Source organism: Oncorhynchus gorbuscha, linkage group LG16 (genome assembly GCF_021184085.1).
Source record: "Oncorhynchus gorbuscha isolate QuinsamMale2020 ecotype Even-year linkage group LG16, OgorEven_v1.0, whole genome shotgun sequence".
NCBI lineage: Eukaryota > Metazoa > Chordata > Actinopteri > Salmoniformes > Salmonidae > Oncorhynchus > Oncorhynchus gorbuscha.
Window position 1 is genome coordinate 50,978,505 of NC_060188.1, and position 27,595 is coordinate 51,006,099.

Consider the following 27,595-nt stretch of genomic DNA (forward strand, 5'->3'; position numbering starts at 1 on the left):
GATCGAACTCTTTGGTCTGAATGCCAAGCGTCACATCTGGGTGAATGGGGTAAAGTACAGAGAGATCCTTGATGAAAACTTTCTCCAGAGTATTCAGGGCCTCAGACTGGGGCGAAGTTCACTTTCCAACAGGATAATGACCATAAACACACAGACAAAACAACGTAGGAGTGGCTTCGGGAAAAGTCTCTGAATATCCTTGAGTGACCCAGCAAGAGCCCGGACTTGAACCTGATCAAACTTCTCTGGAGAGACCTGAAAATTGCTGTGCAGCAACACTCCCCATCCAACCTGACAGAGAGGACCTGCAGAGAAGAATGGGAGAAACTCCCCAAATACGGGTGTGCCAAGAAGATTTGATGCTGTAATCGCTGCCGAAAAGCTCCAACAAAGTACTGAACAAAGGGTCTGCAAACTTTATTGACGTTTTTTATATGTAATAAATTTGCAAAAAATTCTAAAAACGTGTTTTTTCTTCGTCATTATGGGGTATTGTGTTTAGATTGATGAGAAAAAAACAAAACATTTAGTCAATTTTAGAATAAGGCTGTAATTTAACAAAATGTGGAAGAAGTCAAGGGGTCGCAACACTTTTTGAAGGCACTGTATGTTGCCGAAGAGTTGAAGACATACGCATATTTTTTTTGTATTTTTATTTTTATACAGATATTTTTTTAAACAGTTTAATTCATTTTGGAAACGTGGAGTTGGTTGTGTACATAGGTAGAAAAAAAATCTAATTTAATACATTTTTTAATTCAATTTTAATTTAACTTTTAATTTAAGTTTCATTAAAACAGTTTAAAAAAAAGATCAGTAAAGATAAGAGGATCCTGTAGATCTTCCTCCCCCCTCATTTGTGAACCTGTGAGCAGAATAGTGGTGTTTATACAGCTAAACCACTGACTGCTATGTTAAAGTGAAGAGATGTTACTGTGAGGTGGTCTTTATGATATATATAACTGAGAATAAAGCATGCTATGTGTCACTCTGATGCAAAAATGTGTACAAATAAAATATTATAATAATCATCCTCATTATAACGACATTTTGCCATGTCTCCTAAAATGGCGCCGAACTGTCTTGCGAGTGCGACCCAACTTTGCTATGTGATTCTTTTGACGTTTTTTGTTGTTTCGCAAAATGTATTCGCTATCACTCTATCAGATTGGCAGTTACCTCAATTCTGGCTTCAACTTTGAATTTGAATCATCTGCCCTGGCCTCTTTTGTAATTCTGAAGCAATGTTGGGGCTATCCAAGAGGAAACACCAGCGAAAAAGAGGCAGGAGAGGGGAGCCCTGGCGATATTAAGGCGAAAGGAAAAACGGCCACCTTTTCCCTCCATTCTATTGGCTAATGTACTGTCTCTTGATAATAATAAGAATGACCTCCGATCGTGGATTTGCGATCAACAGGACACTCTTAACTGCAGTATTCTCAGCTTTTCTGAAACATGACTTTTGGGCAACTCGATGGATTCTTCATTCACAGAGTAGACAGGACATTGGATGGGAAATAGAGAGGGGGAAGGGTTTGCCTCTTCATCAACAGAAAATTGTATGCTGACTCAAGCGCAGTGGAAGTCTCGACCCATTGTTCACCCGTGTTGGAGTACCTGAGGGTCAAATGTCGACCCTTCTATCTCCCAAAAGAGTTTTCAGCTGTTATCTTGATTGCTGCATATTTTCCACCTATTTTTCAGAAAAATAATAAGCTGGCACTTAACGAACAGTTTGAGGCTATAAACAAGAAGGAAGACATGCACCAAGAGGCAGGTTTCCTTGTTGCCGGTGAGTTTAATTTTGTGTCATTTAGACATGTAATGCCCAACTTCTATCAACACGTCTCCTCCGTCACTAGGGCCAATAAAGTCCTGCTACTCTACCCACAAGCAAGCATACAAGGATGCATTAAAATTTGTACAAATAAAATGTTCTGATTTGCAGAAGGTTGAGGATGTGGGAGGGGCATCCTCAACCTTCTGCAAATCAGAACATTTTATTTGTACAAATTTTAATGCACTGACAATCCTGAAGCAGCTTCAGAGTGACACATAGTGTTCTTTATTCCCACACTGCCCTTACCCACCTAGATAAGAGGAATACCTATGTGAGAATGCTGTTAATGGACTACAGCTCAGCGTTCAACACCATTGTCCCCTCTAAACTTGTCACCAAGCTTGGGACCCTGGGACTGAACACCTCCCTCTGCAACTGGATTCTGGACTTCCTGACGGGTCAACCCCAGGTGGTGAGGGTAGGCAACATCACCTCTGCCATGCTGACCCTTAACAAGGGGGCCCCACAGAAGTGTGTGCTTAGTCCCCTCCTGTACTCCCTGTTCACCCACCACTGCGTGGCCACATACAACTCCAACACCATCATCAAGTTTGCTGACGACATGACGGCGGTATACAGGAAGGAGGACAGTGATGTGGCAGTGTGGTGCCAGGACAATAATCTCTCCCTCAACGTCAGTAAGACCAAAGAGCTGATCATGAATTCCACATCGAAAGTGGGGCTGCAGTGAAGCAGCTCGCGAACTTCATGTTCCTCTGTGTCAAAATCACTAAGGACTTAAAATGGTCCTCACAAATGCAAACAGTCGTGAAGGAGGTGTGATAGCGACTCTTTACCCTCAGGATGTTGAAAAGATTTGGCATGGGCACTCAAATCCTCAAAAGTTATACATCTGCACCATTGACAGCATCTTGACTGGCAGGATCATTTCCTTGGCATGGCAACTGCACCGCCCTCGATTGTATGGCGCTACAGAGGGTGATGCTGACAGCCCAGTACATCACTAGGGCCAAGTGCTCCCTGCTATCCAGAACCTCTATATCTGGAGGTGTGAAAGTAAGGCCTGGAAATTGTGAAAGACTCCAGTCATCTGTGTCCACACGGCAAGCAGTACCAGAGCAAGTCTGACACCAACAGGCTCCTTAACAGCTTCTATCCCAAAGCCAAAATATTGGCTACATGGATTGTCTTCATTGACCCTTCTATTTTATAAAAATATGCACACACACACACTCACTCTATGCACACTCTACACACATACACACACACAGTTAATTTGCTCACACACACATATAACATGCACACACATTCATACTGACTCTACACAAATGCACATACACTCACATACAATCACCATATACGCTGCTGCTACTCTGTTTATCGTATATCAATTTACGCCTATACAGTACCTACAGTATCTAATCCTACCACTCCAGTCGAATCCCTGCACATTGTTAATATGGTATTGGCATTGACCCTGCAACTGACCCTCTATATAGCTGACTTACGTTCTCATGTTCTTATTTCTATTTCTCCATTTTGTTCTACATACGTTTTTTATTTGTTTTGTATAGTACTACTGATATTGATTGCTGCATTGCTGGGAAAGAGCAAGCAAGGAAGGCATTTCACTGTACTTGTGTACGTGACAATACAAACTTGAATTGACACAGAGTCCTAGCTATAGTGTTGAGGTTCAAGCTTTTAGGCAATAGGTGCCGAGGCAAGGGTCTGTCTGTATGTAGGACCGGACTCACTCTTTGCCACCACCCACCAGTCACTCTCTGAGAGCTAAACTGCTATAGGGAGGAACAGGCCTTGCTTGGATTACCAGGCGACCCACCCAGCAGCCATTTGGTGCTATTACCAGAGCCAAGAGCATCACTCATCCAAACAGCTGCTCACTGTGGCCAGGCTATGGCCAGGATGGTTGACTGACATGGTCAAGCTGCATGGACAGCTCTCTGAACACAGGCTATTGGTGGATGTGTTCAGTAGCCTACAGGCCTGCACTCTGCTGCTTAACATAGAGGCTAATAAATGACTGCAATATTCTATTCTATTTTATAGCATTTACTTTGCAAAGTGACTCAAATAGGGAAGGTAGCCTAGGCTCTACATGTTCCACCATAAATGCCCTATTGGAGGCTATACTAGACCTTCTGTGGTAGAATTTGTATAAGAATAACCCTCTCTCTTTACAGACAGAAACACATTCATTGATTATATGCATACCATTGTTCAATTATAGTGTGTTTGGCGGTTTAGAATGAAAGATGCTAGCCTAAACCACTACATTTCCCACAGCACCCTGCGCAGAGTAAATAGCGGCTGAGTCTAACGGTAAAATCCTATTTGTTACCGGTATCAGGCACGGACTGTTCTCCCAATAAGGATTGTTACATCACTTCTCATAGACACGCCTTTTCAGGTGGTGACGCAATCCAGGGAAAGTGGTAAGGAGGGGGAGGGGGTGTCCCGTCTGCACGCGCAGACAGCAGACGGCAGCTGCAGCAAGAGGACCTCTGGTAACGTTCACTGCATTGCTGAGAGTGACATATTACCATTGAAACTTTACCAATTCTAGAATAACATTGTATTAACGACAGCTAAAATGGTTGATCGCGAGCAACTGGTGCAGAAAGCCAGGCTGGCCGAACAGGCTGAAAGATATGATGATATGGCAGCAGCCATGAAATCGGTAAGTTCTGCTTTGGAATCATGTTTCTGAGTATCTATAAGGAATCATAAATAACCTCCAATTTCTAATACTTACACTTTCATTTTTTTATGTTTTGTTTGATGTAGCTAGGCTTACATAAAGAATAACTGTGGTGTATCCTATGGCAATTATCGTTCCCTGATTATTGTAGTGTTCCGTATTTGGTGTATTAAACATGCCATGAAAGATCATTATTATGTCAAAACCTTTAACTGGAATAAGACAGGGGAAAGCCAATATATCATGCCAGTGACATTTTCTGGAACTTTACTGGCAAGGCCCATGTAGGCTTTCACCATACCTTTCGACATCTGTTTCATTTTTAAATCCAGCGATTATTTGCTCACCGTTCATTATCTTTATGAAAGCTCATGTTTATTGAAACATTGAGCTATGTATGGTCAGTTATTACCTCATAGCCGAGTAGAAATGGGTTGTCAATGTGGAATACCGCTGTCAGATGATGAAAACAGCGAACGAATGCGGACTGTGTGATTTTAGGGCGGTGCCTTTTGCAAGGTTGCTTTTTAATCAGCTAGACAGCATGGCAGTAATGATAGGAGGCAATAACCGACAAAAGCACCTTGCTCTGTAGATGAAACCTGTTTGTTTAATTGTTGATCTAACTGAATTAAATTGAAAGGACAGATACAATTGGCAGGGAGGGGCAGTGGAATCTTCGCATAAAATGATGAACATTTGGCTAGACACCAGAGGGAAAGCAATTTACTGGTAGCCGACTCTAGGTTTACTGTAGGCTACTGCAATGAGAGTGACAGCAGGGTTGGAGATAGGCATGTCCCATTCCCTGATTGTGATGATGTTCCCTAAACATGACAATCTCCCGCGAAGATGCATTATTAGTCACATCTATCATTGTGAGGAAATCAATTTACGCACACACACAATGTCATAAAATCTACCCACCTGTGTAGAATAGGCCTAACGCAAACGTTAGTGTCGTAGCCGATATCGATTTGGGCAATAAACAATATCCCCATAAAATATGATCCTGGGAACCTGAAACGTGGGTGGCAGCAGAAATCCTTCCAGAACGTTCTGTGGTTGTCATATTGCAGTGGATTCAATGTGCAGACTAGAACGTGTTAGAATGGCCAGGGTTCTGAATTCAATCTCAAAGACACATTATAGCATCCACTGCTTTATACTCGGTCCTCCTCGACCCCCTTGAAAGGAAGGCATAGCAGTTTCTTGCACTAGGCGTGTCGCAGTGTGCCAAGGTGCAGTACCCATATTGCACCATTTTAGAATCAGACTCAGCCCATTTATCTGTAGCCCACAATTCAGAAATGCAGGAATTCTGTAATTGATGATATCGCCTACTCACTGTATATACAATAGCTGAGGAAGTATATGATATGGAGGCTTAATCCAATTATATGATATGGCCAGGCCAGTATGGTGTCCCTGGGATCTATCCACTGAGGTTGTCTAGCCTATCTCTCATCCTCATTCTGACCCCAAAAAACATGAATGCCAATTATTGTAGCCTACCATCTACCCAATAGCATATTCAGTCTCTACAAACTCAGAATAGGCATCAGGGAAAACTGTATTACATCAATAGAATAGAAGAAGAGAGTATAGTAGGCGATCCACGTTAAGTAGAAAATCCTAAATAAATTGTCTATATCCACCTCTGAGATAATGCTCTGTCACAGACTACTAGTCCATATAGAAGGCATGGTATAATTACCTTGAACAGTGCACTATAATGTTGAGGGGTTACTTTAGTACACTGTAATAACACAGACACAGATTTAATTACAGAAGCTGGCAGTAGTATTAGTCATGAATTATACTCTTCAGGAAAGCAGGCTGCTTCAGGGCCAGGTGGTGATAATGTCAGAGAGGAGAAGGGCTTTGGCTCCTCCCTCTAAAAGATGCTGAGTCAGAGATGGAGGAAGTCCACCCCCATCCTTATCCCCGGTCCCATCCCCAGCCCGGCCTGACTCCCCTGCAGATGCAGCCCCATCCCTATCTCCAGCCCCATGCAGCCCGACCCAGCCCCCAACACCAGCTCCAGTCCTGGCTGACTCCCCTGCAGATGCAGCCCCATCCCTATCTCCAGCCCCATGCAGCCCGACCCAGCCCCCAACACCAGCTCCAGTCCTGGCTGACTCCCCTGCAGATGCAGCCCCATCCCTATCTCCAGCCCCATGCAGCCCGACCCAGCCCCCAACACCAGCTCCAGTCCTGGCTGACTCCCCTGCAGATGCAGCCCCATCCCTATCTCCAGCCCCATGCAGCCCGACCCAGCCCCCAACACCAGCTCCAGCCCGGCCTGACTCCCCTGCAGATGCAGCCCCATCCCTATCTCCAGCCCCATGCAGCCCGACCCAGCCCCCAACACCAGCTCCAGTCCTGGCTGTGCTGCAGCAGTGGGTATCAGGGTGTGTCTGACTGATTTGTGATTTAGCTGCCACTCCACTGGGCATCAGCGGCAAGGGATTCCCCGGCCATCAGTTAGTTACATTTTCTGGGGAAATGACGAGTGGTTGTCAGTAGTGGTATGCTGGCATTCTACTTCGTTGTCACTACCCACATGCAGAGGATCCCTCCTCTAAAGTCAGTCGGTTAGTCGGTCGTTAACGTGTCAAAAGAGCATGTGATGCATGTCTACTTGGACAGCATTCAATAATTACATTTTCCTTCACCATGGTGACATTTTTACAATACTGGTATTGATATTTTAGAGCAATTATTCTGGTTGTGGTACTAGAGCGATGACCCCAGGAAGAGTAGCAAATGGGGATCCTAATAAACTAGACTAGAGCAGTAGATATGTAGAGGTACCTGCCCTGCGTGAATTTTGCAAATTCAAGCACTGAGTGTTATATGCAACGTTATAAACAGGATTTTTAACAGCTACTCAATTCAAAGCAGCAAAGCATATGTGGTTGGGCTGATGATGTAACATGTTTTTCATTCATCAGTCGGGTGAATGAACCCTCGCACTATAACTCAGAATCTGAGTCAGAAATGGTTCACATGCTGGGCTTCTATCTGAGGTGAAGCAGTTCATTCATCCTTTGGGGGAGAGAGAATGGGGAGAAGTGCGGGGAGGAGGGTTGCATCCAGTGTCACCCTGTGATGTCATGTTTCCTTTAGCGTCTGTCTGTCACGATCGTCGTTGTAAGCATACTCGGACCAAGGCGCAGCGTGATATGGGTTCCACATCTTTTCATTCGTGAAACGCACAAAAAAACAATAAAGAGCAAATGACACGTGAAGCTATGGAGTGCTCACAGGTAACTACACATCAACAAGATCCCACAAAACACAGTGAGGAAATGGCTGCCTAAATATGATCCCCAATCAGAGACAACGATAAACAGCTGCCTCTGATTGGGAACCATATACCAGGCCAACATACAAATACGCACACTAGATTATCCACCCTAGTCACACACCGACCTAACCAAAATAAAGAATAAAAAACTCTCTCAGGTTAGGGTGTGACACTGTCCTACTTTACCGTCTTAGAAAATAAAGACCATCATGCTGCTGAATAGGCAGCTTTTATTTTTTATTTTTTTTATTTAACATTTACTTAACTAGGCAATTCAGTTAAGAACAAATTCTTATTTACAATGATGGCCTACCCCGAGCAAACCTATCACACTGGTATAAATGATTCGGGAGACATGCGCAGGAATGCATAACAAGGTTTTTTATTTTACCCAAATTACGGCGTGCCGTGTGTAGAGCCACGGGGACAAAGACCAAACCAACACGTAACATAAACAGGGTTGAAACCCAAACAAAATAGCGAGGAGTACCTAGAATACATAACACTAGCGCGCGATGAGTATCACACGGGACGAGACCCGTAATGATCTGCGCAATCCACAAGGGCACGAAAGCCCAAAACACACAGCACAGGTACTCACACGCACCAACGGACTTGGGAACAATATTCGACAACACCATGGTGAACAAAGTGATACAGCCTGGAATCAAACCAGGGTCTGTAGTGACGCCTCTAGCACTGAGATGCAGTGTCTTAGACCACTGGGCCACTCGGGAGCTACCTGATCCCCCAATCCCCTTCCTGTCCCCTGAACCTTTGTCAGAGCTTTTGTGATCATCTCATTACACTGGCACCTTGTGTATTATTTCATACCGCTTGATCTAAAATGAAAGGTAACATTCTCCAGATTATAAATGACAGTAGGCTATTACTCAAATGTGTCGAATCGTAAATCCCGCCTTGATGCTGTATATCTTGAATGCTGTACCCTCCTCACTCTCTGTATTGTAGCAGGGCAGGTTATCACCCTCACTACCAACATGGACCTGGCTTTAAAAACATACTAACTTACTCATGTTTTTTCCTTGCCTTTTACGCATTGTATTTTTATAAGCCTGCCGCAGCAGCAATGACAGAGACAGAGAAAAACTTCTATGAAAAACTGCAGTCATGTATGGTTATATAACAACAAAGAGCTACTTGAAGCAACCCCCCTCCCTGAAACACCACACACACACACACACACACACACACACACACACACACACACACACACACACACACACACACACACACACACACACACACACACACACACACACACACACACACACACACACACACACACACACACACACACACACACACACACACACACACACACACACACACACACACACACACACACACACACACACACACACACACACACACACACACACACACACACACACACACACACACACACTCCCACACACACACACACACACACACACACACACACACACACACACACACACACACACACACACACACACACACACACACACACACACACACACACACACACACACTCCCTCACACACACACACACACACACACACACACACACACACACACACACACACACACACACACACACACACACACACACACACACACACACACACACACACACACACACACACACACACACACACACACACACACACACACACACACACACACACACACACACACACACACACACACACACACACACACACACACACACACACACACACACACACACACACACACTCCCTCACATCCCCCTTTCCCAGCAGAACACCCTCACATCCCCCTTTCCCAGCAGAACACCCTCTCTTTTCCACTCTTCCTCTCTCCCTTTCTCTCTCCCTCTCTCTGCCTTAACCAGCCATCCACGCTCGCACCACTCTCACAGCTAGTGACGTCAGGTAGCGCTAGCACACGTCGTCTCTGTGCTCTGCAGCCTGATAGAGGGAGAGGGTAGGCAGGAGAGATGTCACTTTAAGTTAGAGAGAGAGGGAAAGCAAGGGAGGAAGTGCAAGGGAATGAGGAGAAAGTGATGACAGGAAGGATGAATGAGAGATGGTGAGAGAAACAGAGTTGGGGGGGTGTAAGCGATGAAGAGATCTGGAGCTAGGGACATGTAGACTGAGCCCACTCTTGTGTTAGTCGGGTCATTCCTACATTCTGGTGCCTTTTCTGTCCCCAGGAAATATCACCTCGTATCACCTTCTATTTCGTTTCAAATGTGGTATCCAAAGGGGTTTAAAGATAAAGTTATGTGTCCTTTACCATAAAAACACAAAGATATGGATCTCAAAAGGAATTTCATGCACTTTGTGGATGTAGGCATTTTCGCATTGTCCCCGGGTGCTATTAACCAACTTCTATGGGACATTATTTTATAATCCTACTTAAAATGTTCATGATTATTGTATTTGTTATTATTGTATTTAAGGACCCTGATTTCCCTTTCCACCCTGTTAGTATGTTGTAATTCCCCTTTAAGAAAACAGCCTATTCCCACATTGACATAACGTTCAGGAAGTGTCATAATTCTTTGAGTGTGAAATCGGGGCAAAGCTAAATAAATATACACACTCTGTTTTATATATTTTCCCATATTTCATGAGTTATTTTGTTTGTGTCACTCATAAATGTCCACCCTGTTAGGCTAAATTAATATTAATAAAATATATACACTACCGTTCAAAAGGTTGGGGTCACTTGTAAATTTCCTTGTTTTTGAAAGAAAAGCACATTTTTTTGTCCATTAAACTAACATCAAATTGATCAGAAATACAGTGAAGACATTGTTAATGTTGTAAATGATTAATGTAACTGGAAACAGCATATTTTTTTTATGGAATATCTACATAAGTATACAGAGGCCCATTATCAGAAAACATCACTCATGTGTTCCAATGGCACATTGTGTTAGCTAATCCAAGTTTAGTATTTTAAAGGCTGATTGATCATTAGAAAACCCTTTAGCACTTATGTTAGTACAGCTGAAATCTGTTGTCCTTATTAAAGAAGCAATAAAACTGTCCATCTTTAGACTAGTTGAGTATCTGGAGCATAATAATTTGTGGGTTCGATTACGCCTATGTAGATATTCCATAAAAAAACAGCCATTTCCAGCTACAATAGTAATTTACAACATTAACAATGTCTACACTGTATTTCTGTATTAATGGACAAAAAATGTGCTTTTCTTTCAAAAACAAGGACATTTCTAAGTGACCGCAAACTTTTGAATGGAAGTGTATATTTAAAAAAAATATGTTTGATAGAGAACTCAATCTCAATCACCCACAGAGCCATGGACAATTTAGGCTATGGACAATTATTAGGATTCCACCTAACAGGGTGGAAATGTTGTTAGAAAAGATATTAAATACATGACTAATATATTTATATTTTATGTGTATATACAGTTGAAATCGGAGGTTTACATACACTTAGGTTGGAGTCATTAAAACTCGTTTTTCAACCACTCCACAAATTTATTGTTAACAAACTATAGTTTTGGCAAGTCGGTTAGGACATATACTTTGTGCATGTCACAAGTAATTTTTCCAACAATTGTTTAAAGACAGATTATTTCACTTATAATTCACTGTATCACACCTCCAGTGGGTCAGAAGTTTATATACACTAAGTTGACTGTGCCTTTAAACAGCTCGCAAAATTCCAGAAAATTATGTCATGGCTTTAGAAGCTTCTGATAAGCTATTTGACATAATTTGAGTCAATTGGAGGTGTACCTGTGGGTGTATTTCAAGGCCAACATTCAAACTCAGTGCCTCTTTGCATGACATCATGGGAAAATCCAAAGAAATCAGCCAAGACCTCAGAAAAAAATTGTAGACCTCCAAACAATTTGGTTCATCCTTGGGAGCAATTTCCAAATGCCTGAAGGTACCACGTTTATCTGTACAAACAATAGTATGCAAGTATAAACACCATGGGACCACGCAGGAAGGAGACGCGTTCTGTCTCCTAGAAATGAACGTACTTTGGTGCGAAAAGTGCAAATCAATCCCAGAACAACAGCAAAGGACCTTGTGAAGATGCTGGAGGAAACCGGTACAAATGTATCTATATCCACAGCAGAGCGAGTCCTATATCGACATAACCCGAAAGGCCACTCAGCAAGGAAGAAGCAACTGCTCGAAAACCGCCATTAAAAAGCCAGACTACGGTTTGCAACTGCACAAGACCGTATTTTTTTGAGAAATGTCCTCTGGTCCGATGAAACAAAAATAGAACTGTTTGGCCATAATGACCATCGTTATGTTTGGAGGAAAAAGGGGGAGGCTTGCAAGCCGAAGAACACCATTCCAACTGTGAAGCACGAGGGTGGCAGCATCATGTTGTGGGGGTGCTTTGCTGCAGGAGAGACTGGTGCACTTCACAAAATAGATGGCATCATGAGGAAAGAAAAGTATGTGGATATATTGAAGCAACATATCAAGACATCAGTCAGGAAGTTAAAACTTTGTCGCAAATGGGTCTTCCAACTGGACAATGACCCCAAGCACATTCCAAATTTGTGGCAAAATGCCTTAAGGACAACAAAGTCAAGGTATTGGAGTGACCATCACAAAACCCTGACCTCAACCCTATAGAACATTTGTTGGCATAATTGAAGAAGCTTGTGCGAGCAAGGAGGCCAACAAACCTGACTCAGTTACACCAGCTCTGTCAGGAGGAATGGGCCAAAATTCACCCAACTTATTGTGGGAAGCTTGTGGAAGGCTACCTGAAATGTTTCACCCAAGTTAAACAATTTAAAGGCAATGATACCAAATACTAATTGAGTGTATGCAAACTTCTGACCCACTGGGAATGTGATGAAAGAAATAAAAGCTGAAATAAATCATTCTCTCTACAATTATTCTGACATTTCACATTCTTAAAATAAAGTGGTGATCCTAACTGACCTAAGACAAGGAATTTTTAAATGTCAGTAATTGTGAAAAACTGAGTTTAAATGTATTCGTCTAAGGTGTATGTAAACTTCCGACTTCAACTGTAGATACGAATTTGTTGTATGTCCCTAACAGGGTGGAAATATCTCATTGTGTAAACAATCCACCTATAATTTTTAGGATTTATATGTCTGAGTTTGACAAATATGTTCTTTTGAAAGTCAAACATATTGGTCCAAAAGGCACCAGATTTGAGGAATGACCCAGCCCTGCATCCATGTGTGGCCTTCAAGTAGGTAGGATCGGTTGCAGAGGTGGAACAAAATGAGTGTGGTGGCACTCCGCACCCTTTCCAACTTTAACCAACCTCACTTCCTCCGCTACATGCCTTCCCTTCTATAGACATTAGACATTAGTGGGCCTGAGCCATGATTCACAGTAGACAGCCATCAGAGAGAAATAATTGATCTTTTGGTTTCCTGTTGCTTTTGTTATCGTTTAACACACACAGATGTTTGGGAGTTGACAGCAGCCAGTGTGAGGATGAGTCACGAGCGAGCCAGGGCGATTGATGAGCTTTGCTGGCAGACAGAGGGCTCTATTGTGATCCCTGCACCACAGCTTCCGTCAGTCCTTTCTGTTTCACCCCCAGGCTGCTGAAATAAAGGCAGCCATGTTTTTACAAAGCCCATGGCCTGTTTATGGTGTGTGTGTGTGTGTGTGTGTGTGTGTGTGTGTGTGTGTGTGTGTGTGTGTGTGTGTGTGTGTGTGTGTGTGTGTGTGTGTGTGTGTGTGTGTGTGTGTGTGTGTGTGTGCGTGCGTGCGTGCGTGCGTGCGTGCGTGCGGGCGGGCGGGTGTGTGTTTGTAAAGTAGTGTCAAGTGCTTATTCTGTTGGTCATGCGCATTTCTCTGTTTCCCCACCTTTTCAGTAATAGCACGACAACACCAGTCCAGAGGTCATCTATATGGCCATTGTTCAATTTATGATGCTTTATGATGCAACACGTTGCATTATATGAAGGTAACTCAAGGTCAGTAGTATAATGTGTCCATTATTGTCTTGGAAGCATTGAAATTGTAGCGTGTGTCAGCGAGATGCTAGCTGTTCTACTGTTATATCAATTGAAATAACATTTTAAGAAGAAGATCTGTTGTTTTAGCAGTGGATACAGATAGGGCGAAAAGGTCATTCCTTGTGAGATACTATGAATTAGCCCATAGAGGGGATTGTCTTTGACATAGCTATTTGTGGACTGTGTGTGTGTGTATTAGCAGATCCTTCCCCTGACCCACTACCACACTATACCCCAATCCACTACCTCCACTGGCCATTCTCCTTATCCTGTCCTTGGGCTGTAGAGATAGAACATCTGGTTGTCCCAAACAAAGCAGATCTCTCAGTCAGTTCCCATGGAAACTGAAGATTGCATGATAGATAGATATTTTTTGCCTTTCAGAGTTCGGCCCCTCCCTGTTACAGTAGGTAGACACTAGCCAGTCATCTGGCCAGAGCAGAAGGCTGGGATTGGCTGGTTGTAACTAGCCACTTACCCTAGCCCTAACCATAACCTTAATAATCAGAGCAGCTTATCGATCATTGCACCTGTACACATCCCATCTGTAAATAGCCCATCCAACTACCTCATCCCCATATTGTTATTTACTTTTGCTCTTTTGCACCCCAGAATCTCTACTTGCACATCATCATCTGCACATTTATCACTTCAGTGTTAATTCTAAATTGTAATTATTTTGCAACTATGGCCTATTTGTTGCCTTTACCTCCCTAATCTTATTACATTCGCACATACTGTATATAGATTTTTTCTATTGTGTTATTGACTGTACGTTTGTTTATTCCATGTGTAACTCTGTGTTGTTTTTGTCGCACTGCTTTGCTTTATCTTGGCCAGGTCGCAGTTGTAAATGAGAACTTGTTCTTAACTGGCCGAACTGGTTAAATAAAGGTGAAAAAAAAAAAAAAAAAAAAAAAAAAAAAATTGTGTGTTGTTTTGACTTTGAAGAATCACTGAAGGAAGTTGATCTATGAAGGATTGTAGTGTTATGGAAGAGTTAGGGGTGAAATCAGTGTTCTCCTATATGATAACATTTCTGTGTGTTGGAGGATACACCTGTGCGTGTGAGCGGTATCAGCAGTTGAACTTGGTGTTTTATATATTACATTTTTGCAGGAATAAAAAGTTCCTTGTATAGCCAGTCCAAGGCTCCAAGCATGTGGCAACGAAAATAACAACTCCCATTTGGACAATTTAGTAAGCTTTATGTGTGGCAGAAGAAAACACTGACAGCAAAGTAATCTCTTTTCTTCTTCAATTCGAGGGCTGTAATCATCATAAGCGGCTTGGAATATTAGATTGAGCCATGACTCATAGATGACTAGCTCTGATTCTGGACGTGTACTGTAAGCTGTAATGTACAGAATTTGTCGGAGGAGAGAGTGGAACCCCTCTTGATTGGTTAGGGGAGGCAGAAAAAGGGACTGGGAAAGGGATATGTTCCAGACTATAGATAGATAAATAGATGAGGAGAGAGAGTGAGAGAAATTGAAAGAGAGAGAGAGAACTGAGAAAGATTGGAGAATAAATTATAGTGAACAATCTCCTACTCAATCAAATGACAGCTGACATGGAAAGATGAAAGGAGTGATTTCGGCCTAGACGTCATTGGAAAGGCAGGGCCGGGAGTGTAGTTACTATCTGCCCCTTGGATGTGCTATGCTGGAGAAAGACTTAGAGAACCTCCAGGCTAACAAAAGTTTCAAAAAGTACCAAAAAGTGTTCTCGTTATACGTTTGAGGATTCTGATTAGAAATATAGTAGAGCAAAGTGTCACACTTTATTTGAATTGTCCGGATTATCCATCTGTAGATGCTCGACATATGGTCATACTATTAACAAACTATCTGTTGATAAGCAGCTGATGGTTAAGGTTAGGGTTAAGTTTAACTGTTGTTCTAACAGCACTGGAAAATGACAATATATACCTTCAAAGCAATGCTTTTAGCTTTGGCAGTAAACTATCATTGAGCTCCCAAGCTGACATCATCAAACAGCTAGCTGTAGATTGTTTTTCTGGACCCCTCGGCCAACGGGCCAAGAGAGCAAAGCGGCTTAAATCAAGCAAGCAATCAAGTGGGTTTAGCTCTGTGCTTTTCTGATTTTTGTGTATTTAAATATCACCAAAATCTCTCTAGTTCGGGAGGTTAAGAATAGAAAGATTTTTTTTTCCATAGACAACACATTCAGTAGGGCTATCATCAGACAAAGGGGGCTTGCTGCGAACTATACTGCCACAGCCACAGCCAGGGCCCCATGCTCTGCTTTGAATGGGATTGGAGGGGAATTTAGGCCCTGAAACAGAGGCTGCGTCCATATGCACTACTTTTGACCAGAGCCCTTTGGGCCCTGGTGAAAAGTAGTGCACTATAAAATGGAATAGGGTGCCATTTGGGACCTGCAACCAGAGAGTAGCTGGCTTTATATTCAGAGCAGAGGGTTAGGTATGTAAAGATGGCTGTGATGTGTGCGGCACCGCATGGTCTCCTCTCGTGGGGGTATAAAGGATTAAATCCTCTAGCCAGACAGACACAGGCCTGTGGAAACAAAACAAAACAAGCTTTCAGAGCAGGAGAAAGCCAATGAGAAGCCAGGGACAGGGGGATGATGTCAGCCTGCTACAGGCAGGCGTGGTCCAACCCCAGCCTGCAGCCTCTGGATGCCATGATCACTGGTGTAGAAGATCCTGGGAGTTAGCCCATCTCTGACCTCGATCGTTGTGAATCAGGAATGACGATATGTGAATAGCTATTTAGGTTATATCAATATAATAGGAGATTTCAGCTAGCAAGTGAACACATGGCATGGCATTACTATATCCTTTCCAATCCATAACGTTGGCAGAAGTCAGAGAACATGGCATCAATGAATGATTGCATGTTGGCCTAACGAAAAAAACATTTTCAAATCTGACAATAAAAGTAATTAACAAGATTAAAATGCTGTTTTAAGGTAAACTGCAACTCTGAAACATTGCTGTCCCTCTTTCTCCCTCCGTGTCTCATAGGTGACAGAGTTGAATGAGGCCTTGTCCAATGAGGAGAGGAACCTGCTCTCTGTGGCCTATAAGAATGTCGTAGGGGCGCGGCGCTCGTCCTGGCGCGTCATCTCCAGCATCGAGCAGAAGACCTCGGCGGACGGCAACGAGAAGAAGATGGAGATGGTGCGCGCGTACCGCGAGAAGATCGAGAAGGAGCTGGAGACCGTGTGTCGGGACGTGCTCAACCTCCTGGACAACTTCCTGATCAAGAACTGCAACGAGACGCAGCACGAGAGCAAGGTGTTTTACCTTAAGATGAAGGGCGACTACTACCGCTACCTGGCCGAGGTGGCCACGGGTGAGAAGAGGGTCGGCGTGGTGGAGTCCTCTGAGAAGTCCTACAGCGAGGCCCATGAGATCAGCAAGGAGCACATGCAGCCCACCCACCCTATCCGCCTGGGTCTGGCCCTCAACTACTCCGTGTTCTACTACGAGATCCAAAATGCACCTGAGCAGGCCTGCCACCTGGCCAAGACCGCCTTCGATGACGCCATCGCTGAGCTGGACACCCTGAACGAAGACTCCTACAAAGACTCTACCCTCATCATGCAGCTGCTACGAGACAACTTGACACTCTGGACCAGCGACCAGCAGGATGACGAGGGTGGTGAGACCAACAACTAGAGAGTCCCTAAAGAGACTCCCGTGTCCTGTTTCAGCCAATACACACAACACCCCGCTCCCTCACAAATCACAACAAAATATGAAACCAGTTCTTAGAAATAAATGATTTGGCTGGTGGAACTTTGGCAGCCACTTATGCCGTTGATGATACTACCGCAGCTGCAGTTCTTCATTTGTACACAAATTTAAAAAGTTAAGAAAAAGTTGAAAGAGGAGTAGGAAGGGAGATGATTTTAGTTTTTAGTATCGTTAAAAAATAAATAGTTGAACCCCTTCCTTCTTGATTACCTCTGCGACATTTGCCAAACCACTTAAGAGGAAGAAGTTCTGTATCGCAAACATTCAGTCAGGAAGTAGAGTCTGGCTATTTGGTTAGAAATGACACCCTCATACTGGCATAAAGACTGTTCTTAAGGCACTAAATGAAATGGAGCTCCTTATTTAACTGATGTGGTGAGGGAGGAGGAGCATTCAAAATCGTAAGGGGAGATAGAAGCTTGTGCAAAAAAAAAAAAACTTGAATGTCATCGCCTCGCAAAAAGAAAGAGTTGCAAATAGGTTCCAGAGAGGGAGAAATAGGTATCGTACCTCTAGCTAACCACTTCAGATTTACCAACATGGAATGTAAAAGGTGTGCATCACCCTGTAATGGTAATCGTTGTGTGAAAGCAGGTCTCCTCTGTGATTATTGAACATACATAACCAATGTTTTGTTCCCATGATGTCAGGAATGTGTTTGTACTCAGTCACAGACTATATTACTGTCACTAAAGTAGTAAATACACAGCCAGTGCAGCCCTCTAATGCGCTGATATGCTATACATACATAAACATTTTCAAGCACCTGGTTATTATGATTATTATTATTACTCTCCCCTTACCTAGGTTGTCAGGGGTGCCATATTAATAGAATATGAAACTACTATACAAAGAAAATCACTAAAACAACAACAACAAAACATTTGTGCAGAGGAGATCATTTGATATTGTAAGACAACAGAATATTTTGTCCTAAATTACAGTTTATTCATGTTTACAACCATCTTGGATCCATGCCACTGAGTTGACTGGAACCACATACTCAGTGGACAAAATACACATTACCTGGGCTATATGGACATGCCTGGTGCCCAAAACTGATGACGTATGTCACACAGCTGTGAGTGGAGACGAATGGATTCGGTACTGACAGTCAGTCAGCCGTCCTGATGAACCCTTCCCGGCTAGCTAGTTTATGCTGGCTAGCTGACAACAACAGTAGCGTGGCACTAGTTATAGTTAAAAGAAAGTGCTTTTTATTTCCACGGACGAAATAACTTGTAGATTGGTCACCATCCGGATGTCACCGTGACATGCCAATTAGCTAACGTAACGACAAGCCGGTGTGAATGACCAGTGCAACAGTGTTGTATCGAGGTACTTCCCAGTTCCCACTGCTGCTTCCTACTGGGCAGCAGTTGCTTCACCAGGCAGCTGTAACACATTTTCGCTGGCGGTAGCTATTTGTTTCATCCCACTTCATTATATTTAGAGTAGCATAGCAGCCTACACGAGAAATAACTTGTAATATTGGTAGTATAGTAACCATCTGGATGTCACCGTGATACAGTCTACTGCTCAATGGGGCACAGTGTGTCCTTCACCCCACTTGCTGACCACTGCTATCCTGCTGTAAGGAGAGGAAAGTAGCTAGATAGTTTAGCCAATATCAGGCCGGGTGACAACTAAAGCACAGTTATTGTAATGATTTTAACCGAAACAAATATTTCCGTTAAAAACAGAATGATTCTGAACACTCCCAAGTCCCAGCTTTGGCAGACAAGTTAAAAGATTCTGTCTGAAGTTTGTAGCCACAAGCATAAACTAGTTAGCTGGGAAAAGCTCATTAAGATGCCTGACTGAAATGACTGGACCGAATCCGTTTGTTCCCACTCAACGCTCGCTGCGTGACAGTTTTGGGCACAAGGAATGTGCATATAGTCTCTCCCAATCTAAAAGCATATTTGAGGTTTGTGGATTTTCTTTTTGTGTTAACTTTTTTAATTGTCAAGAAATGCACTTGCCTATTAAACTGTTTCTTCAGTGTAAGACGATAACTGCTCCAATATTCTCCATAATATAATACTGTGCATGCTGGTGATGTATTTATATACAGTAGCTTGACTTTATTATTATTAACCTATACTGTGGATGTTACGTATTCACATGAACATGAAATGACTAGACTTCAGTCTGATTTATTTTCTATTTATACTTTATATTGGATTGTTGACATTTTTATTTGAATCTGTGTTTCCTTTACTCCATTTGCTGAAAGTACGCTATGCCAAAACAATGATTGTTAACAATAAATTGATCTGTAATGGACATTGCTATAGTGACATGCAATTCTTGTATTTGTGCTTTTGCATAACAAAAGGCGGAGGATCCAAAATAATGATAATAAACACAGAGGGGAAAAACAGCACCAGTGTTTAGCTCAACCTTTGACCTTACCGTCTGGAGGTTTTGTCATAGTGACATATAGTGTAGATGTAGAATGATCGCACTGTAAAATAGTTCATTTATTTGGGTCACCTTTCTGTGCTTTTAATGTCACATGATGCTGTGAGATAGTCAAGATTGAACCGTGTTTGATTTTATACGTAGGAATACTCCTGAAACATTATTGTAGGTTTTTTTTAATACCATTTTTACTTTCATCTGTCTTCTGCTATCTTAAAATGTGAATAATGTAGCGGTTGCACAAGAGAAAATAATAACAACAATAATAACAATGATAATAACAACTTCATTCAAATATTACAAAGCTCTTCTGTCCACATTTCAGTGCTGCTGTTGTTGAATTCCTATCGTCATATACAGCAGTAGGTGTTTGGCCTTTTCAGATGACTTTCTGATGCTGTTTTGCTTTGTGTTCTTACAATGTTACTTCTTCTTGATGAATCCAAAGGGGCTCCTTAGATTCCCATTTTTGTCATGGCAATATAATGGATACTGTTTTAGTACAACGAGGCAGATGTAGTACTGTTATAGCTGTTGTTCACTACAGGTAGGTAGGAAGGAAGGAAGATATACAGATGGATAGATATAGTTATACATTGATTGTACACTAAATATAGTTACATGTGCATTTTATATAGTATATAATGAGATATCTATCATATATTGTGAACACCTCTGTTGCATCTGTTGTCAATGCAGTTGTACAGTTGTTCATGGATGGCTAGATACTGTAGGTAGGTAGGTAGGTAGGTAGGTACACGAAGGGTTCTTTGGCTGTCCCCATAGGATAAACCTTTTTGGTTCCCGGTAGAACCCCTTTGGGTTCCATGTAGAACCCTCTGTGGAAAGGGTTGAACATATAACTCAAAAAGGGTTCTACCTGGAACGTAAAGGGTTCTTCAAAGAGTTCTCCTATGGGGACAGCCAAATAACCCTTTTAGGTTCTAGATAGCACCTTTGTCTAAGTGTAGGTAGGTAGGTAGGTTTTTAGATAGATAGATAGATAGATAGATAGATAGATAGATAGATAGATAGATAGATAGATAGATAGATAGATAGATAGATAGATAGATAGATAGATAGATATTGTAATTAGGTACATAGCTCGGTCGCTAGATATATATTTTTCTAGTTTGGTGTTAACAAATTATAACATATACATTTTGGATAAGAAACAGCAAGCCACTGAGTTGCTCTACTGGAGAAAATCTGCAGTAACTTAACTAAGATTGTGTTGTAGTGTACTGTCATGTTGAAAAGCAGCATTTGGTCCAGGCTTCCTCCAGTGCCACCCAATGCAATCTCTCAGATTGTTCAGGGCCTCTTAACTAAATGCTGCATCTAATCTAGCATCTGGCACCAACAGTTCTCAACTGAAGTTTGAAAGCTGGTTACTCGCTTATCCAACCACACAATGCCGGTTTAATGTAACATCTGCCTATGTCACATCCTGAAAGCCAAACAGCTGGTTGTCCTCAGTGTGACATCATCAAACTGTGACCTGTTCAGCTGACCTGGAAACACAGTGATGGTTATGGTTGTCTGCCCTGCTAAGACAGTGAAGTGTAAATGTATTTATTTGTTTGTTTGCCTAGATCTATTTTTTTGCCTATTCTCCATATACACCTATTTTGTCACGGTGACATTACCGATGAACATAGATGAACAAATACATCTTGATAGAAAGAACTATGACAGATGCTGCAGGTTTCCCATCACAATTGGTGAATACATTTATAATGCAATCGGCAAACAGTATTAGAGGTGAATGTGACATGAATTTAAACATGAATTCACATTCATTTAGATATGAATGTGATTTTAAAATCTTATTCCAAAAGTATGACTCTTCTGTACCATAATATTATGATCGCCCCTGACCTGGCTGGAGGTTAAGATGCCTCATATGACTGAAACCCAATGTTTTCTCGTCCAACAAATGCAACACTGGTATGTATCAATAAAACTGTTGGTTCATAGAAAATACATCTGAATACAAATTCTTTCAATGCAAGGTTGATGGGCATATGCGTACACACACACACACACACACACACACACACACACACACACACACACACACACACACACACACACACACACACACACACACACACACACACACACACACACACACACACACACACACACACACACACACACACACACACACACACACACACACACACACACACACACACACACGAGCCAGGCTTCACCTCAGTATAGGTATAGGTTATAGTATAGGCTGATACTTGAGGTCTTACGTTAGCTCTGGATGACAGAAGGAGAAGAGCACCTCATGCTGAATCAGGGGAGAAATGTTACTGAACCAGGCCTAACCCCCATCCAACCCCACCCCTACCCCCTTTCCAAAGTCAAAAGCACAATCTATCTGGCTGAGTAAAATGGAGTCAATAGGCCATCTGTAAGCAGATTGTGTTCATTCCCCATAGTAGTTATTGATTTTGGTAACAGGCTCAGTTCCTCCACAGTCAATCGAAGACGGGGAAGGAGAAAAGCCCTTGATGAAACACTAGACTGGTAGAGCAGGGCTATTCCAGAACAGCTGATGGACAGAGAACAAGGGGCCCAGACGATTCTGGTAGAGCAGGGCTATTCCAGAACAGCTGATGGACAGAGAACAAGGGGCCCATCACATAGTCTACCAGTAAATTACAATGGCACCAAGCTTTCATATTTGCCAGATAAAACTTGTATCTATCAGTGCACATACCCAGTTGGTTTTGAAATTGCTTTACTTTACTGACTGAAAATGTATCAGATGCAAATGACTGTAAATATCCATCATATCTTCTCATATGATGACAATCAAATTCATTGCCTACCATTGGGGGAAGAAATACTACTGATGTGAGAAAGGGTGAAGCATGAAATGACACAAATGCATCCTCACTTGGCTCTGCACTGTACTAAGCCATGTCTTGTCAAATAAGTTCTTTCAGAAGATGAATTATCATGCCCTGTTCTCCTGTAAAAGCTTTAGCCAATGGTAGCCGGGCTAGAGCATCAGCACTCACCAATCCAGTTGCTGTTGCTAAGGCTAGAATACGCATCCCCCACTCTCAGCAGCAGTCCTCCTCATTATAGGGCTACTGTACCAGACACATACACTTCTCTCATCCCCATTTTGCTGGAGATAAAAGCTAGTTGTGTTGAAGCGCATTTGGAATTTGGGAGGAAGTGTGCTCTTTATGTCTAGTTGTTGCAGGAGCTGAAATGTTTTTCTGTTGAAACAGAAAGATTCAGTTGAAACAATAATCTATCATTCTGTGCTTGGACATGCACAGAATTATATGTATTTTTTTAAAGTATAATATTTAAAAAATATATTTTACAAATCTGAAAGTACAAAGTCTGCAGATGATAATTACATAACAAAAGGCTCATCCTCACATCCCTCCTCGACAGCCACTTTCTCAATAGGATTTGATGTTGATTCATGACATAGCTTCTGCTCGACACAAAGGCCTCCATCCATGTGCTACTCAGAGACAGCATAGCTGAGCTGGGATGTCTTTCAGTCTGTTAAAAGTCATATCCTACACACAACACACAGCGCATTTGTCTGATGGATTTACCGTTGATTTAAATGACAACCCTCCTATACACTAGAAGCCTGACTAAAGGGGTCTCTTAGACAAATGACATGATTGGTTGATGCCCACCACGAGCTGATGTGATGGGTTTATGCCCACAACCTGCTGAAGTGATTGGTTTGATGCCCAAAATAAACTGCAGGGATTGGTTGATGCAGCTGTCAATCAGTCTGAGTCAAGGCTGTTCCTTCCTTTGCTTCCATTCTCATTTGCTCCTTTTCTCATTATCCTACTCTTCACACTCTTCTGAGAAGAAGTGCCCTCATCACAGAGAGGAGGATTGCTTACTCATGTTTCTCTCCTCGCAGCGGATCAAACAGAGGAGGGGGCATAAATGTATATAGTAAGGGATGGAGTGAGTGGTAGAGATGAGGACACGCATGCCTGTATGCATTATATTATACACAGCAAGAGGCAGAATGACTAATACAGATACAGTAGTGCATATGTGTGTGTGTGTGTGTGTGTGTGTGTGTGTGTGTGTGTGTGTGTGTGTGTGTGTGTGTGTGTGTGTGTGTGTGTGTGTGTGTGTGTGTGTGTGTGTGTGTGTGTGTGTGTGTGTGTGTGTGTGTGTATTTCTCTCTCTCTCTCTATAATATAATGCCTGTATGCATTATATTATACACAGCAAGAGGCAGAATGACTAATACAGATACAGTAGTGCATATGTGTGTGTGTGTGTGTGTGTGTGTGTGTGTGTGTGTGTGTGTGTGTGTGTGTGTGTGTGTGTGTGTGTGTGTGTGTGTGTGTGTGTGTGTGTGTGTGTGTGTGTGTGTGTGTGTGTGTGTGTGTGTGTGTGTGTGTGTGTGTGTGTGTATTTCTCTCTCTCTCTCTCACACACACACATGGCCTATATCTTACAAAGCCATCAGACCATACTTTTACACGCTCAAAACCTTTTAACAATGGGGCACATGGCTCAATCAGTGTCATCGTGGGTTACCTTTGCCTGTTACTGTCTGAGACACAGGATTGATGGGATTGCATTTCCAACAGTGATTCAGCCCTCCAAGCAGAAAAAGACCTCATACATCATCACGTCACAAACTAATATGGTAAGAGGATTCTTGGTTTGTTCCCAGATAAGGAAGGTGTCTCCTGTCCTCATGTCTTGCAGGCTGCTGTGCGGCCTGACTGGCTTCTGTGACCCTGTGTTCTCAGACATCTCTGCTGGAGTGTATCCATCTGATCTTGGGAGTGAGTGTTCACTTTTGGTCACAGAGTACTGCTGATGGTGCAGTCTCTCACAAACATTCTGAAATCAATTTTTCTCAGGGTGATGTCCTATGTGGTGAGTGAGTTCAAGGAGGAACTTATTTGTTTATTGGGTGTGAAAGGGGCATCATCTGTGGACGCTGGTTGTCTTCACCTTTCCTCTACCTGACAGTTATATGTTACAGACAGTGAACAGGTGCTGTGGCTTTATGTTGCCTGTTAAATGTAGTTATAGGGGATTGGTGGTGGTGCAGTGCAGTGCAAAATGGCTCAATTGCCAAGAGTCCATCTTTAACTGGTACTTAGATACTGAAGTGATGCCTCTGAGAGTGGTGGGGAAAGTATCTGAACAAATTCCATTCTTTCCCACCTTGCATTTATAAACATTGTCTCCAGATCATGTTAAGGGGGCTGCTGCCTTTAGCGAGCTGGCCTACTTAGACCTGTCAGCCTGGGTGGAGAGGATAGAGGGAGGATGGAGGGAGGATGGGGGAGGTTGGGGTGGATGGAGAGGCATCCAGGGGATGAAGCAGCCAATAAGAGAGCTGATTGCTAATAGCCCCCCCCCCCCCCCCACACACACAGACACACACACACAGGGCTGAGAGATGGAGATCGAGCCCCGGATATCTCTGGCTTAGGGTTGGCTGGGTGGCTGCAGCTGGATAGGATAGATGAGATAGAGATGACTAATTTAACAAGACATTGAAATGGAATGGGGATGGTAAGTCATATACGAGAAAAAAGCAGAAGTCTGAAGTTCAGTGTTTTGCCCTATCAGTGACTTTGAAATAGAACTTCCACAAAGCTCCCTCTGCAGTAGATACTGTAATGAGTCGTTCAACCAATTCAGTGCCTTTTCAGAAAGGTCCCCAAAAAACGTTTGATTTCACCTCATTTTAACATGATCATCAAGAGCACATCTTCAACTTCCTAAAAAACATGTTTTCCCATCTCAAGAGGTTAAAATGACTATAAAATGACTATAGTAAGTGCCTATTAAGTGCCTAATAAAGAACATGGTTGACCATAACATGTTTGACCCTCACCTCGGGGCTGCGGTGTTGCATGCTACGCCACTGCTTACAAGTTCATTATAACATTATAGCACAGCCAGTGTAGTCAGCTCAGTTATCTCCATTGAGACCGTGTCTGTGCTCGATCTAGGTTGGGCAAACAAAACATGGCAGTGTTCGCTTTAGCAATCTCCTCCATTCCTGTCATTATTGAAAGAGATTGTGATGTCTCACATCTCAAAATGGGGCTACTTAATGTTAGATCCCTCACTTCCAAGGCAGTCACAGAGTCAATGAACTAATCACTGATCATAATCTTGATGTGATTGGCCTGACTGCATTTTCATCTTTGCAGCCTATTCAATCACTTTTTATTGCTACTGTTTACAGGCCTCCTAGGCCACATGGAAAAGTCCATAGACCCACTCCAAAAGGCTTTCGGAGCCATTATCTGCTCAATGGGTTTTGTCCAATGTGTCTCCGGACCTACTCATTGCAAAATCCCTGATGTCTAAAATCGTTTCGTTTTTTCGAAATAGAGCCATTTGTGTGCACTTCCGTTAATACTGTATGGTACAGAAATGGTAGGATGGTATGAACATCTGGATACCGCCTAACCCTGGTGTGGTCAAGATGCCAAAGCCTGGCCAACAACAACTTTTCACTCGATAGGGAAAGAACAAAAATTCCTGGTGCTCATCAGATTTCTTCCTAGTGTGGTCTGAGAAGTTGCCGGAAGCCCAGAGAATAAAAAGCAGTCCTCTTCCTCTATAAATAGCAATCGAGGAGAGCTAGTGAGCGTGTGCATTAGTACACTGCCTGGGTTTCAACTGGAAGAGAATGAAAGTTGTAAATAAACAACAACTAGCCCCTTTCTACTACACCCCCAACTCAGACAGACCTTTCCAACTGGAATGAAGGTTGGAGAAAACCAAACAACTGTAGTAGTAAGTTAATTCAGCCTCTTAGGGAAAATGTCAGAATGGCAAATCTACAGCATAGACTTACCTTTTGTGGTATAAATGTAGCCTGCTGCCACAGGAACTTCAGTAGATGGCATTAAGTAATAGCATGCTGCTGGAGGGGACAGTGTGTGTGTGTGTGTGTGTGTGTGTGTGTGTGTGTGTGTGTGTGTGTGTGTGTGTGTGTGTGTGTGTGTGTGTGTGTGTGTGTGTGTGTGTGTGTGTGTGTGTGTGTGTGTGTGTGTGTGTGTGTGTGTGTGTGTGTGTGTGTGTGTGTGTGTGTGTGTGTGTGTGTGTACTAAGGCATGGTATAACCATGTAGGGAACAGTGACGGTAGGGATTTTAACACTTCCTCTCATAATTTCCTTTTCTAATGCCAGTCCTGGGTTTCTCCACAGTGGTCTGATCAACACTTCGTGTGAGTCCTCTATTGTACCTGCAACCAAGGAAACAGGTGTGTGACAAAGTGTGACACAGTGATCATCACACCCCATCAATGTGTATTGGGATGTGATTTACAGCAGTGTTGCTCAATCTCCGGTTTGGCCATCTATCTACCTGATATCTATTGCTCCTTTCTCCCGTTCTCTCTACTGTGTTTATCTTCAGACTAGCACATGGTAGATTGTCAGACGCTACTGATACCACTGCCACAACAAAGTATGACATAATTGATATCATATTATTCGAAACAACGTGTTAATAATTGTGCCACATCACTCAGATCACATCGTACCTAAATAGAATAGATAACAGATAAAGGGGGCCCACG

The 27,595-nt window shown here is 42.7% G+C and overlaps 1 protein-coding gene across 1 annotated transcript; it reads left to right on the top strand.

Moving 5' to 3' along the window:
- The first annotated feature begins 4,270 nt into the window (after positions 1-4,270).
- On the top strand, positions 4,271-19,873 carry LOC124000591 (14-3-3 protein gamma-1). The gene is made up of 2 exons (XM_046307085.1): positions 4,271-4,502; positions 16,848-19,873. Exons 1-2 carry the CDS (start codon positions 4,416-4,418, stop codon positions 17,502-17,504), a joined length of 744 nt encoding a protein of 247 aa, XP_046163041.1. The 5' UTR covers positions 4,271-4,415; the 3' UTR covers positions 17,505-19,873.
- The last annotated feature ends 7,722 nt before the right edge of the window (positions 19,874-27,595 follow it).